Source organism: Zychaea mexicana (assembly GCF_025766255.1).
Source record: "Zychaea mexicana strain RSA 1403 chromosome Unknown BDB00scaffold_1, whole genome shotgun sequence".
Lineage (NCBI taxonomy): Eukaryota > Fungi > Mucoromycota > Mucoromycetes > Mucorales > Lichtheimiaceae > Zychaea > Zychaea mexicana.
Window position 1 is genome coordinate 842,441 of NW_026516664.1, and position 14,381 is coordinate 856,821.

The window sequence follows — 14,381 nt, forward strand, 5'->3', positions numbered from 1 at the left end:
TGTTTTTTTTTAAAAAAAGATTAGTACTAATTGTACATCATATCCAACACATAGAACTTTTATTTAAGAACATCTATACGTACGCTGTTCATCTGATTTTATCGTCACTGAACTTGCTATTGCTGATGCTATCGGTGCCTCCCATTTATAGTGAGCCTTATACGTTATATGGGTCTTTGTTGTTGTGGCAGTACAGTAGTAATCATTTGTTCCTCTTTTGCATTACCATGGTTATCATCGCTACCTATGGTATTGGTGTTAAATGATTCAATTTAAATGAGAAACAATGAATTGATATAGCACAAGGCTGCAACGGCAAAGATTTTCACGAATATATGTAGATGGATTTACTTCTCGTTTTATAATCAAACTTGAATGTTTGGGATCACAGTCGTCATAATCATCACCATTCTGTATAAAAAATGACTCACTACCGCTATCCGGTCATGAGTATGTCATATTCAGAGATTAGAACCATCAGAAGAAGGATTATTATCTTCGCTGTCGGATATTAACGAATGATCGGCAGAATAAGATAATTTACTAACGACAGTTGTTGAGTTGTTCTCGTCGCAAATTCACTATCATATTCTCGTCATCATCGTTTTCTCGGCCGCGTTTTTGTGCCGCCACTAACGATGGCATCCCATCACCAATGAAAGGACTTTGGGCGTTATCGTTTGCGTCGTCATCATTGCTGCTAAAAGCAACAAACATGTTTGCAACTAGCGCATGAAGCGTTTGGGCGATGGAAAACATGAGGGTGGTAACGAGATATATACTGGGTGAAATACAATGGTTTAAGGGAAGTAGCAAGGGTGGTGGATTGGTGTAGAAGAAAAAGAGGGAGGATTAGGGAAGGTATGGAATATTGAGAGGAGGTGATCATAATGATATTTGTAATTGTTTTCTTTGCTAACACTTATTCCAATTACTCAAGGAGTCGCAAAAAGAAATACTTATCATTATCAATTTACCAAAAAAAATAGCCCACTATATCAGACACTTAGTGAATCTTTCATTTTACACAATGAGGCTGCCGTCTTTAAAACATTATAAGGAAAAGTGGCGCGGCAGAAGGTATCAACAATTTCCGTTTAACACATCAACAATATGAATACGGCTATAGATTAATGCTACTGTGATTAGTATATGACCTGGTAATTAATCAATCGGTCGTAACGTGAATGTTCTTGCTTACATGATAGATGGGCATGTTGCCGGTTCGGAAGCGCCCCAACCATTCCGTATTCATAATAAATTTGCCGCGTTGATCCATTTAGACGACGACACAATAAATGAAACTTACTCAAACATATGCATAGTTAGTTTTCAGCAGCAACTGCACACTGTAATTTTTTTGCTTAATGTTTCAACCGCAGCAGAGCGAGGGAAAATATATTATCCTCTTTAGTCATAACAATGCACACTGAGCTGTGTAACCATATGGTGAAGCGTCTACATCCAGAAGCATAGTTTTCATCGGTCAACGTTGTTCCGGACCCTAAAGATTCTAATGGATAACAATGCAGTCATGTACTGTGGAAGAATGCGTATACATAATCCTGTGGGAGATAATGCCAGTAGTTCTGCGTTATTCAAAGCGATGATATATTCTATTTCTAAAAGGTTTTCCACAAAAACAGATGAAAGAGCTGGAGGTGGTAGTTGGTATATACATATAACAAAAATATCCTTATAGATCTTGTCTATGGAGCGCATGATGATTATAGCCGTTGTCATCACTGTCGACATCATCGTCGTCGTCTTGGCAGGCTGGACACCGGTGTGATGGCGTGGCGAGTATCAAAAGAGCGTTGAGGACAAAGATCCAAATCGAAAAAATGTTTTGACCCTTCATTGACGTATCATAATCTTCATTCTTGGGCAATCGCCAGAGAAAGTACAAAATGATAACCTGGAGCAACAGCATGACAGGATACATCAACCAGTTGATGATATCATGGAATGGAAAAAGAAATTGAAGAACAATAATGCGGTCGGTAGAATCGATGACGATTTCGTCGAGTCCATTTGTGTGTATGTCAAGTAGGCATTTGTCGATCAACTGTGGATTCACCATCGTCTTATGTGCTCCGCTACTTCGCCGACTTGGTTTCCATTCTTGCCGTAATTGATTTAAAATGCGTACGTGGTAAATCTCGGTGGAGGTTCTTCGTCGGGACCTTACAAGTTTGCCTAACACCCTGCGACTGACATATGATGGAATCATGCGGTACCAGAAGATCGTTTGCAATATGCTGAAGGAGCACCAGACTCCCAACAAAACCAACAGGAGGCCAACAGTAGCTTGGTCGTGTTCGTACTCTGCACCAATAGTGTCGTCGTCGTATAAAACACCCAGTGATGCAATGCAAGAAGGAATGAAACCAACAGCGCACAAGACCATCGCAGTCGAAGCCATGTTCAGCATTCGCGCTTCACCAGCATCGAGTAATGTCTTTTCTTGTTCCTTGAGCTCCAGTACCAGTTTTGCATAATAACTAAGGAACAGTGGTATCGTACGTGTCGTGTCGTTAGCTGTGCTGCCCGTCGTTGGTGTAATATCTGCGGTATCGTTTATATAATGCTTGTCGCTCGCTGATTGAGTGGCGGTAATGTCGCTCCCGTCACTATTTATTACGGTGCTGGAAGCGCCCTTTCCACACATAATTGCCTGGTAGCTCTTTTTCATCTGCCGTAACTTTCTCCATTGACACCAGGAATCTTTAGACACCGCCCAGAGCTGAGATATACCAAGGACACTGAGAATGACGCGGATCATTTTGCTGTTGTGATGAAGAACAAAAGAAAGGTAGTTCTCGGTAATAGTGGCATTTAAATACGGATGTGCGACAATATATAACGGAAGGACATTGAGAACAGAGCGCCGCCGCACCCTTGCCTATCAGGCTGCTTCTTATACTTTGTGTTTCCCATACTACTTCACTGCTCATTAGGCTTGTGCTTTTGTGGCTCCTTAAAAACCTAGCGGACCAACAAAAGATGAAGATCATCACAATGTATAAAGCTGCAGTGGTACCAAGTTAAACGCAGCTGTTTGGTCGACATGTTAAAACTGGGTTACTCTATGTTGAGCAATAATTATAGAACAGTAGCACGAAACATCGACGATCATATCAAACAGCGCCAGGCGAAGTGACAATACTAGAACTACTTCTTTTCTACAAAATACACTGAAAGTTCCATAATATGATGACCATTTAGCAAAAAGACATATTTCATATTGCAACCTAGCCCTTATTAGGGTTTTGTTTGCTATATCACGGCAAGTTAATTTTCTGGTGGCGCAGTACTTATTACAAAGTAGTATATGAGCGAGTAGGCTTAACACGTGTATGACATACATTTCTCAAGCAATGTATCTGATGCCCCATGGCTTTAGCAATATACTCTACAATCAGTATCAGATGGAATCGAAAATGTAGTGTATAATACTGTATCTCATGGGATTTCAAGCTTGGGCTCAGCGAATCATCATGTGCATTCTGGTTGCGGCGCCGCCTTCTTCTGTTTCACAAGCACGCTTCTTTTCAAATCAGCGTCACAAGCCTTGCAAGGATCGGCAGCACGCATTGCATATCACATATTAGTAACGGATTAACCAATGCTCTGTACATTAGAGAAGAAGATGATATATTGAAACGTTTGAAGATCGTATGTGTATATAGGGAAGTATTGCTAGCCCTAATTCCTTGAGAAGGCAAACAGCAACAGAGACTTTTTCATGCGGTAATAAAGGATACAATAACGCACGAAGCTTATCCTTGTATACAGTATACAGCTCGCATACGTAAAAACAGAAGTAGTGTATATAATAGAATACCAATGACATCATTTAGCAAAGCTGTGTAAATATCAGACTATAATTCTAAAGCAACTATCTTCTATGCAATTCGAGCTGGAAAAGCTGTTGTCTGTCTAAAGAGTGTGCTTCCACCATACATCCATGAATCACAGGTTCCCCGTCAACTAAGCCTTCAAATGTTAGCTGACATAAATCCGCTGGTACTATCTGGACCAGCTCACCCTAATATCAAATATCTATGTTAGAGTACTTAAACTAGTACGTAATGATATTAAACACAGTCGAATAGTGATTATTATTGAACCCACCGATGATAAGTGACGTATCTCGATAAAGTGTTCCGAGAATCCAATAATATGATTTCTATGACGCACAACGCGTAACGGTTCGCTTTCCCATTCAAACAAATAAGCTTGGCCGTTGCTTGATGAGACAGGGTTACCATGTGCATCAATGAGGTAGCCATAGCGATTATAGCACAAGAGAACACAAGTAGGCGACAAATGGAAAGCGGCTCGGGCTTCGGTGTTATCTTCGTCCCTCCTTCGTCTATCATTTAATGACAAGGAAGATCGTCGCTCGTATGGCTCCCCGTCGTCAAAGGAAAGAAACCGGATATTGTTCAAGCAAACTAGCGCAACATTCCCTTCACCGCAAAACTGGATTCCGTGCACCCCTTTACCTCGAATGTTATCCTGTCAAAGAGAGATTTACCGTTCAGCAACGTAATGTTAGTTCTCCTTTAGTTTCTAGTACTTTTAAGGTGCTCTTCTATTCTGCCTAAACTGTAATTATATACCTGATGCACGCGCCTAAAAATGTAGTTGGTGTAGTCGACTACATGACGATTGCTGAAATACTGAGGGCTCATAAGAAGAACTCGATCTCGGGTGGCTGCGTGGTATACTTCGTCGATAGGCTTAACAGCAACCACCACGCTTTCTCCATGTCGCCTTTTCTTGTATATCAGCAGATCTTGATGTCGCTCAGTGGAGCCAACCTGAAAAAACTGGACTGAGTGATCAACGCATATGGATTGCGCTGAGCTCTGTCCGTTTCTCACTCTCGACACATCGATGATAGTCTCGATGGTATATGCCCTAAGCTCATGAACAGCTGCAAAAAAAATAAGAAACTAGTAAATATGTATTTTCTTCAAGCTTTTCTTGCAAACGTTTACAAATATAAACTTGTTCGTAAAGTTCATACCAGTGAGGACCAGTAATAAATTAGCTTTGGACATAATGGCCATTTGTGTCACCTTGCCAATGTTTGGGAGCATTAGATCGGCAGCGCTGGAGTCCTTATGTATCAAATAAACACCGCTATTTGTTCCCACAGCGATCATACGGTCGTCCGTTCCTGAAAGAAATCTAAAGTTTACGAAACCTATATATACATAGTATGACTGTATTTTAATTTTTAAAAACACAAGGAGACTTACCGAGCGGCACCGAGCAATTGACTTTGTCGTAGCCACATACTTCGTCGTTTCTTGACGGGGAGGTATGATATACACGAAAGGCCGTACGATTAAGCACCGTCAGGCGGAAAACATCTTTTTTGTTCTGCTTGTACAGTTTGCGTGCATCGTCAATAGCCGCTAAGCATCTTCTCTTTTCATCGGGCGCACAGGCAAACTTGCGTTCCTTTTGGGTACTTCTGCCCAAATGCTTCAGTGTAATGGTTGGGCTGATATCCTCTTGTGACGAATTGTGTAACAGCGGCATCCTTGAGCGCCTTGTTGTTCCTCCTCCTCCTCCTCCTCCTCCTCCTGATGATACTGACGATCCAGAAGACGGCCTTGTAACCCAGTTTGTTTTGCTTTCAGGTACATGCAGCATCGGTAGTAGAATTGGACGATCCCAAATTTCATGCTTGGTATCCCGCTGTGTTGTTGTGGTTGTCAAAATCATATGATCAAGTATAAACACATTCACCGTCTTTTTTCGTATTTTTCCTGACCGTTTGAGCGTGCTCTGGTACAAAAGACGCCGCTGAGGCGCGGCCAGATTTAGATCCATGTTCAAGTTCAAGTGCTGTGGCACGCGTAAGGCATCTGCCAGTCGTAAGACTTCAACACGTCGTTGTGGGCCACTCTTAGATCGCTTGTTCGATTCAAGCTCGATCCGTTCAATTATGTCTTTACACCGCTTAAGGTAATCAATGTCACGATGATGTGGATGTGTATATCCTATTATCTCTCGTAAGCAAGCCAAATAGCGTGGCAGCTGCATTCGTGGTGCCAGATAGATATAATGGATGGCAGTCACGCCGGACTTAACAATCCACTTGTCTCGTTTTACTCGTTCAAGAATATCAGCAAAATGGCGGTTGGTCACCTTTTCATGCTCGATAATATATTCAGTGAGAGGTATGTTGGAGATATAAGCGATTAGTGGATCCCACATCAGCTTGAGATGCTGATATAGGATATCGCCAATCATTGGTATCTTATTACGCTCATTTTCAGACCGCCTGAGCTGCATGTCGTTGAGCAAGGCTCTGCTCATCTCACGAAGTGTATTGTACGTGCCGAAGACATTTGAGACGAGTGTCGTGCGGCGTTCAGGCGTCCCAAGATCGTCTGCAGACAGAATGGAAGCCACGATCACCTACAAATAGTTTAATCTTTGGTTTAGCAATGATATATAGCATGAGCATAACATATTACTACATACATGATGCAAAATATCAAGCGATTGACACAATGACCGATGCGACCGAATTAGCTCAATAATGGCATGTTGTCGTGCAGCTTCCCTCACTGATATCTCCTCCTCATTACTGCTAATGCTATCGTGAGGATTGTACCGTGTCATATCTTGTTCGCTTCCTCCGCCACCCAAAGTAATCGATGAATCTACATCCTGTTTTTGGTCAATAGGTGGCATATATCAAAAGAGGACGTACTTACAATTCGAACGTTGTCGTGTAACATAGACCGCACCGCTGAAGGACCTGACGCTGATTGATCAATATGCTATTTTTTATGTGAAAATTAACGTTTTTATACACTTTTCCCCTGAATATCCTCTTCCTCGAAAAACCCTTCGTACCAATATGTTTTTCATTGCGTTTCCAGGGTTATTAGGACAACGCGGCGCGTAGCAACTGGTGTTTCCAGGTTCACAGCCACCCACATAACATGGCGTCAAGTTGGATAAAACAGCGACTGGTTTCGTTTCTTCCTCGAGTGCATCGTAACGCAACAGGTATTTTTGATCCCAGGCTGCACTAAAAGACACGTCGCTTCGTGGTGGATTACCATAATCTTCCAATGGTTGAAACAAGACATTCGGCTTACAATGCATGAGTGCATTTGCCACTTGAATGCATTGATACTCAGGATAATACGCTACTGACAGTAACCCATGTAAAGCATTCTATATTTCTCTCCCAATTCAGCATTAGCATCTGGTTTTACTCACAGATTCTTGCCACAAACGACTCAAGGCACTCTACTTACAGCGGCCTCTTCACCGGTAAAGATTTCTTGACTTCCTAGCTTGCGGACAAACGCTTCTGACACGACTGAAAGCAGACTGCAGTTGGCAGAGTCGATTGGAACAAGATAATCCTCTTGCTCATCATAAAGAGGTGTGCCGCTAGTGGATCTTGCATAGTCAACTAGGATTTGGGGTGAGGGTCGATATGCACTGATGTAATCGTCATCGTTTGCAAAGTGATCCTCTAGTGCAGATGGAGGTGGAGGTGACGTTGAAGTAGTACCATTGGATGAAGAAGATGATTCTACTAATGCGACCGACCTTACTATTGCTGGTGTCTCTGATGGCGCTGCTTGTGGAGGTGAGGGGCTATTTTGGGCTCCAAGGAAACCGCCAACAATAAAAGGCCCTGAAATTCGTCGTCGTCTCTGAATCCATTTTTCAGGAACAAATTAAAGGTTAAGGCAGTGGTTACGTGTGGAGCAAACAAATTTATTACCGGTGTGGATGGTCGCAATTGTGCCGCCGATTTCTGTCTACGTATAGCGATGTTGGGAAGCTGCATCATTGTTATTATATAAGAAAAGGAATAACATGCAGTTATTGGATCAAGTAAACATAAAAGAGAGGGGAAGGAAAGGAAAACAAAGAGAGTGAGAGGTGTAGGGCTTTGTCGGCGCAGCAAGCAAAAATAGGGTTCTTCTATGTGGCGCCTCTTGTGTGTGAACACAGCAATATCTTCTTTTAGAGGAGCGTGTGTGCAATCTCGTGGTTTAAAGCGTAGTACTTGTCTTCCCACTCGCCGTCTTGTGAGACACAGCACGATAAGAGGGCGCCTTTGGAAATCCCTTTCTATTCTGATTCTTGGTCCCTGAAATGGAAACTGCCCTTCTCCACACGTCAGATGTTGCGCAAAGCTTGGCTGGTTTTTGAGATTGCCTGGCGTGCTTATTCCTTATAGATAGCATAGCAGAAGCCTTTGTTCTTTATCATTTCTTTATTAACATGTCCAATAGCACTAATAAATAATAATCATATTGTGTGAGCGCTAGTCTTTAGCTCATAACTTTACTTATGAATCATAACGATAGCGATTCCATACACATCTCATTATACAAAGACAACAATTTTACGCGATACGTATATAGTGGCTGACGAGTCGCCTTATAACACCGAGATATACCACCACTTTTTGAAATGGTTAAATGTAATGACATACAAGTCTTTACTTGTTAATAGTGTCACAAGCAACTTTTTTTACCTTATTGGTACTTTTTGCTCGCAATACTCCTACTGTATCAGGATGTTTTGCTATGAATAAGCTCATACCGTGTTACACCCTATTGGGAGGCGTTTGTTCTTGTCAGAAAGACGTGTATTTGAAATTATTGTCAGCAAATCTTTCTCCAAACAACCACCATCAACATCGTCAAGACAGGCAGAACACGAGTACCTTTGATTTGAACCGAGGGTCTTATCAGTAGTGATCTCTTTTTATGTATGATGAAGTTGCCCCAATCTGATTAACCGTTATGTGAGCTGTGATATCTAACTTGCCTTTGTCGATCAGTCACGTAAAGCTTCGAATTACTACAAACTTTGGCAGTACTGGAGCACAAATGGTAAAGGCACACATAGTGACAACCTAGATTACCACACTGCACTGATGCTCTAAAAAATATCCTCGACGTTTGAGATTAGCAGCAAACGCAAACCCTCATAAGGGGCTTCAACCAAATAAAACTCCCATCGAAATTAGTTGCAAAAATACCATGAGGTTTACCTGTTGTACTTCTCGACTCCGTTGAAACCGTCTCTATGTAGCGAAACCCTTATACACGCTACTCCGCTTCCTCCATCAGTCCATCACATCATTAGCAGAAAATAACCTTTGCTGTTTATCCACAAAGCAAAGCAAGTATATATATTTACGTAAAAGCTTGAATGGCTGAAAATTAGTTGTGAAATGGGTCCTTATTGGTGATTTGTGCTACAAACAGATTTAATTTCTTTCTAATATACAGTATACATGATACAGGAATATGATAACATATGGCACATACGATCGAAGCAGTGGTTGACGGTCGTAAAGTTGTTCGGTAGAAAGTAATTGATATGCTATAATTGCACCGTGTAAGGTTTGCTGAAAGGTTAATAACCGTCGTCGCCGCCAACCCCATAGATTTGTTTTGTTTTTCTGTCTTTGTGTATGTCATGAATAGAGCTATGTCAGTGTGACAGATGCCTAAAATACAGCGAAGTCACATCAGTATTCGATGTTATACTTCGTAACGGAGATTCTGGAATAGAGATCCGTATAAAGCTAGATATGAACATACCTGACGGATGATGTGCTATTGTTCTCTTTATTGCAAACTGATTTTCCATTTGGGATTTTTTGCACCAGCGCGGTTTCTAGAAGCACCGACTATCTGTCCGTGCATATAAAGAAGCAGCGTTAGATCCCTTTGATTTGATGGAGCAAGTGAGCGTAAGATAGCAAAGGAAGATCTTCTGGTCATTCACTACATGGCAGCTGCATTTTTCTGTTTTTCACTTTTTTGGGCTACTTTGCTGATGGCCTCGATGATTAAAGCAGTACACAAGGTTGCACTTCTATTTGATTGTATAAGATCTTGACAGTTTGCTCCTTAAAGACATATTCGTCGTGCGAGTAATAAGAATCTTGAGTTTTCGTGCCGGTGCATCCATTGTGTGCCACCGAGGTGGTGTATTGTTTTACAAACGGGTATCTTTTATGCTACTAAAAAAATGCATCATCAGCTATTCCACTCCATGTTGCACTTACCACCCAGCCGACATCCGACACAGGAAATGGAAATCAGGACTAAACACAAAAAATGAAATGATATTGACGGATGTAAATCCTTATGATAGAATGTGAGTCCTTACATTGAAAGGCTAGTTAAAACGATGTTCCTCGACCGTCTGACTTGTTCCAATGATTAAGTTATGTAGTAAAAAGCTAAAGAACAAGTCTAAATTTATTCGGCTTCTATAAAAGCACCCACAACAAATTTGGCGCTGGTAAAAGCTATTGTAGATAAGAAGCGTGAATAACTTGTCCGGATAACTTAGTATAGCCATAAGTAGTGATGGTATATTCCATAGCTGATATGTCTAATGAATGTAATTGGTATACGTTATCGGTAGTGGCAATGTTGGAAGATAGTAGCATGATAGACTAGTAGTGGCAAGAACCTACAAGTTGGATGTTGATGTAGCTTCCTTAATGAGCATATGCATTGGATTTTATAGACTGGTAAGAGTACTTGGCGAACAGCAGCTTTTTTATTTTCAATATCGATGCCGAAGTTGAACACTAGTCGAGGCGGTGATGATGGCTCATGTATTTGTGGATGTGGATATAAAGATGGTCTGTTTGCTTTGCAATTTGCACTCTCTGTTACATAGGTTACATAGTCGTGAAAAAAAAGCAGAAGTATGTATTGTTCATGAGAGCACACAAGCAAATACACAACGTATATTTTTCTTGATGACTCAAGCACAAAAGGCTTGTTCGCAATAACATAACTGCTACAGAAGTGAAGCTCCAACAACTACCAAGCGCAAGGGCAGTTTGTAAGGAGATAAAAAAGGTTCGCGTTTAATTAATAGTCAATCAATTTGCTCGTGTTCATAACAGTATAATTGCGCCAAAGTACATCATTCAAGAAATTAGACATGAGACCGAAGCGACATTGATGAAGTTTATAATAGCAAAGATAATAAGAAAATAAGTTTATTGATTGTTGCCTGCATATGACCGACTTTTATGAATTCTTCGTTCCTCAAAGGAGGTTTCCCTCCCTTGTTCCCCACAAGCCTCGGTTCCCGGCAGAATCTACTCCTCCCTTTTTGTCTACAAGCCTCAGTTTCCGACGGAACCTACTTTTCCATAGTACCTACAAATAGAAGAAGAACAGTAGAAAGGTCTCGCTATGGCGGGAACCATTCCATGTTGGCCACAAGCCTAGGTTCCCGGCAGAACCTACTCCTCCACGGCTCCTAAAAATAGAAGAGTTAAGATGAAACAAAGAACATTGCAAATGTACAGTTGACCCCCGTTTTTTGCAGTAGCGGTTTTTCGTGAAAAAAACTGCAAAAAGCGGGGAACTGCAAAAAGCGAGGACGGGTATAAGGGTGTTACACAGGCTGACTATAGCTTGGCCTACCTAGTGTCAATTATGTGAACCATTTAAGGAACATCAGTACTTAATTGAGGTTACTTTTACATTGCAACTTCAAATAAAAAGACCTAATTCTTTTTGCAATTGTTTTATACACACTATTCACACCATACATCATGACAAAAAGAAAAACATAGGAAAAGCTTACTGACGAATTAATGAAGCAGCCTATCAGTATTATATCACTATAAAAAATGCACTACACAAATCTAGTAGGTGCAGTCATGACTAACAGCACTAACAGTGAATCAAACAATGCAGACGAAGTTGCACTTAGCCAGATCAATGATCATATAAGCCTTATTTATGGTGCCAATAACCTTGTAAACTTCACTTTTGATGCAGATCCAGGTGAGGAAATTGCAGCTGTTAATCCACTGCTGTCCGATGAAGAAATTGTTGGTGCTGTTCATAATGAAAGAATAACTGATGATGATGTTGTTGACAAAGGCAACGAAGATGCTAACATGACTGTTTCATCTGAACCTGTTACACCAGTATATAGTTTGCAAGAAAAACAACTAGTATTTAGATGCCCCAGAACATCAAAAACATCTGGAATGAACTCAGAATAATCCAGGATGATTTGTGCAAGAAAAGCCAGAACAAACATCATTGGTTCGATTCTCAGCGTCGCCGCTCTCTAATAGAATGAAAATTACAAGCGGAAAATTGCAGCTGCAAAATGCAAAAAGTGAGGAAACTGCAATTTTACTAAGTGGTGAACGGGATTCCTCCAAAAAAAGCTGCAAAAACTGAGGACCTGCAAAAAGTGGAGGTGCAAAAAACGGGGGTCAACTGTACAATGATGAAGATTATATGGTCGTGCACTACTAGCTCTCTTCACTCTGTACACCCACTAGGACACTAGTCCTGAATAAAAAGAAGGTGAAAAGTGCAAATGAAAGAAAGTTACGAGTGTACGCCGAAAGCAATAACGAATACTGATTCTGCACGTACATCACTTTGGGTTATGACGATGATAGCCCTAAAACAAGGTGAAAAGCAATAACGAATACTGATTCTACACGCACAACACTTGCATCATTCCAGTCCCAAAGAAAAAGGCAAAACGCGCAGTCGAGTTTTTTTTTATACAGCCACAACAAACTGACGGGGGTTGAACGTCTTGCTGCTGCTGCTGCCGCTGCTGCTCTCAAGTGCCAGTAAGCTGCAGCAGTTTGAAGGACTGTCTTGACGATACTATCGTTGTTGTCTGTCAACTGTCATGCTAGTGTCTTTTTCTATTGTGCGTATCACTATGCTGCTCCGCTTGATGTGCTCCGCTCTGGTCCAACAAATGTTGGCGACGGGTCTGTGCGCTTTAGTAGAACAAAGAATCGGCGCTATAAAAAGAGTGTATTTTTACCAGTGGTCAAACTGCGTGTTAAGCTGAAGCACCACAACAGCTTTATGCTTGTATAGAGCGTACAGCTTACGTGCGTAGAACGTTCACTATTTTCAGTAATGCCTCAGCGGATACTGCTTGAGGTCGTCAACTGAATAAATAAAAAATGCCCTTTTAGCAATATTCGGTAGAAATGGATGTTCTGGAAAGACCGAAAATAATGAGCCTCCGAGTGGGAAGATGCTCAATAGCATTTGTATAACAGCAGCCAATTTATCAAGTGGTCAGATTGCCTGTACTACTGTTGGCTCAGTTTCAGGCGCAGAGTGTATACATGATGTGCCAAAAACGACGATCGCGTCAAGACAATACCCTAGCGCATAGGTTTGAACAAATATCAACAGAAGACGCGGAGGACGACCTCGAAGCTGTGTGAGTGAAGCGCGACACCAATCATGGTGCTCATCGGACTTCAAAGTGCAACTTTTGGGTATCGTTGCAGGTACAGCTGTGGGTCGCTCGTTGTCACTTTCGGGCAATGGTGCGATTAATCATAACATGGGGAGCCAAGCCTATTTTCATGGTGGTACTCAACCAGCCATTTCTGAACGATCGCTGGAGCCATCGCCGCTCCCACCTCCGTCAGTAACTGCAGGTATGACCGGTGCTGCTGGAGCTGATGGATCGGCTGTTGCTACACACAACAACAAGAATAACCGGCTATCCAAGGTGGAAAAACAGCCCGTGGATCCCGCAACACTTGAAAAACAACAGTACTATGGCAACATAGACATTGGACTCCTTCTCCGACTCATGCCACTGCGAATAACTATTAAACAATGGAGTTTAGCCAGGACAACAACAACAGCAACAGGAGCAATACGATCCCAACCGACGCAATCCCCATGCCAGCTGGATGTCTCAAGCATCCACTATCGAACCTTTCTGTACAGCAGCTACATACAATTACGTTACACAACCCTATCAACTTCCTGTAGCAACCTCACCAGTCGAACGACCTCCTACTACTATCATCCGCGAATCCACCTATAACAATCTCCATGCACCAATTTTCCATTTCAGTGTTCCGCCAGACGACAATGCTGTCCTAGCTGATTGGTGCAAGGTTTTAGTGGAGTCGTCGTAGTAAGGTATCTTTGTCAGGAGATGATACAAAATTGTTTCGCTCAGTTATAAAATAGCAGCAGCTGTAGCGACCCGGGCGAAGGTCGACCAGATACATGCATACTCGGCTTCTTTGAGAGGCACTCGAGAAAGAAAGGTTCAGATTGTTCGGATATCAGGCGCCAAATTTCAAAAGCACCGGGTTTCGCCTCCAAGAAACCAGGATCAAACTAAAGACCGGATTCCTTACTCTTCCAAGTGGCAAAGGCTTCCTTGGGCACCCAGGTCATTTCGCAAGAGCCGACTTCACGCCAAAAGACTTTCCAGTGCGGGAATAGTTCCCTTTCCAGTAAAAAAATTTCAAGCCGCCAAAGGCTGCAGGCACCACCTGCCCAAAGAAGGACAGCCCCAGCTATTTT

The 14,381-nt window shown here is 41.9% G+C and overlaps 3 protein-coding genes across 3 annotated transcripts; 1 reads left to right on the forward strand and 2 right to left on the reverse strand.

The window, feature by feature from the left end:
- Window positions 1–1,696: 1,696 nt before the first annotated feature.
- Window positions 1,697–2,785, reverse strand: BDB00DRAFT_924338 (uncharacterized protein; the record flags this gene model as incomplete). The annotated part of the gene is made up of 1 exon (XM_053128765.1): window positions 1,697–2,785. One exon carries the CDS (start codon window positions 2,783–2,785, stop codon window positions 1,697–1,699), a length of 1,089 nt encoding a protein of 362 aa, XP_052985944.1.
- A 1,002-nt stretch (window positions 2,786–3,787) lies between these two features.
- Window positions 3,788–7,938, reverse strand: BDB00DRAFT_924339 (CNH domain-containing protein). The gene is made up of 10 exons (XM_053128766.1): window positions 7,778–7,938; window positions 7,299–7,706; window positions 6,889–7,215; window positions 6,747–6,812; window positions 6,511–6,699; window positions 5,274–6,444; window positions 5,039–5,191; window positions 4,629–4,945; window positions 4,138–4,524; window positions 3,788–4,051 (listed from the first exon to the last, which is right to left on the reverse strand). Exons 1-10 carry the CDS (start codon window positions 7,844–7,846, stop codon window positions 3,902–3,904), a joined length of 3,237 nt encoding a protein of 1,078 aa, XP_052985945.1. The 5' UTR covers window positions 7,847–7,938; the 3' UTR covers window positions 3,788–3,901.
- A 3,775-nt stretch (window positions 7,939–11,713) lies between these two features.
- Window positions 11,714–13,984, forward strand: BDB00DRAFT_866541 (uncharacterized protein; the record flags this gene model as incomplete). The annotated part of the gene is made up of 3 exons (XM_053126241.1): window positions 11,714–11,993; window positions 13,340–13,566; window positions 13,688–13,984. The coding sequence occupies 3 exons, from the start codon at window positions 11,714–11,716 to the stop codon at window positions 13,982–13,984; spliced, it is 804 nt and encodes a 267-aa protein (XP_052985946.1).
- Window positions 13,985–14,381: the final 397 nt, after the last annotated feature.

What these genes read in the sequence shown, in the direction of transcription:
- BDB00DRAFT_924339 (XM_053128766.1), bottom strand. Translation starts at nt 7,846, where the DNA reads ATGATGCAGCTTCCCAACATCGCTATACGTAGACAGAAATCGGCGGCA. An exon ending in TTACCGGTGAAGAGGCCGCT is followed by an intron (nt 7,216 to 7,298) that starts GTAAGTAGAGTG and finishes AGAGAAATATAG; the next exon opens with AATGCTTTACATGGGTTACT. An exon ending in CGCTTGATATTTTGCATCAT is followed by an intron (nt 6,445 to 6,510) that starts GTATGTAGTAAT and finishes AACTATTTGTAG; the next exon opens with GTGATCGTGGCTTCCATTCT.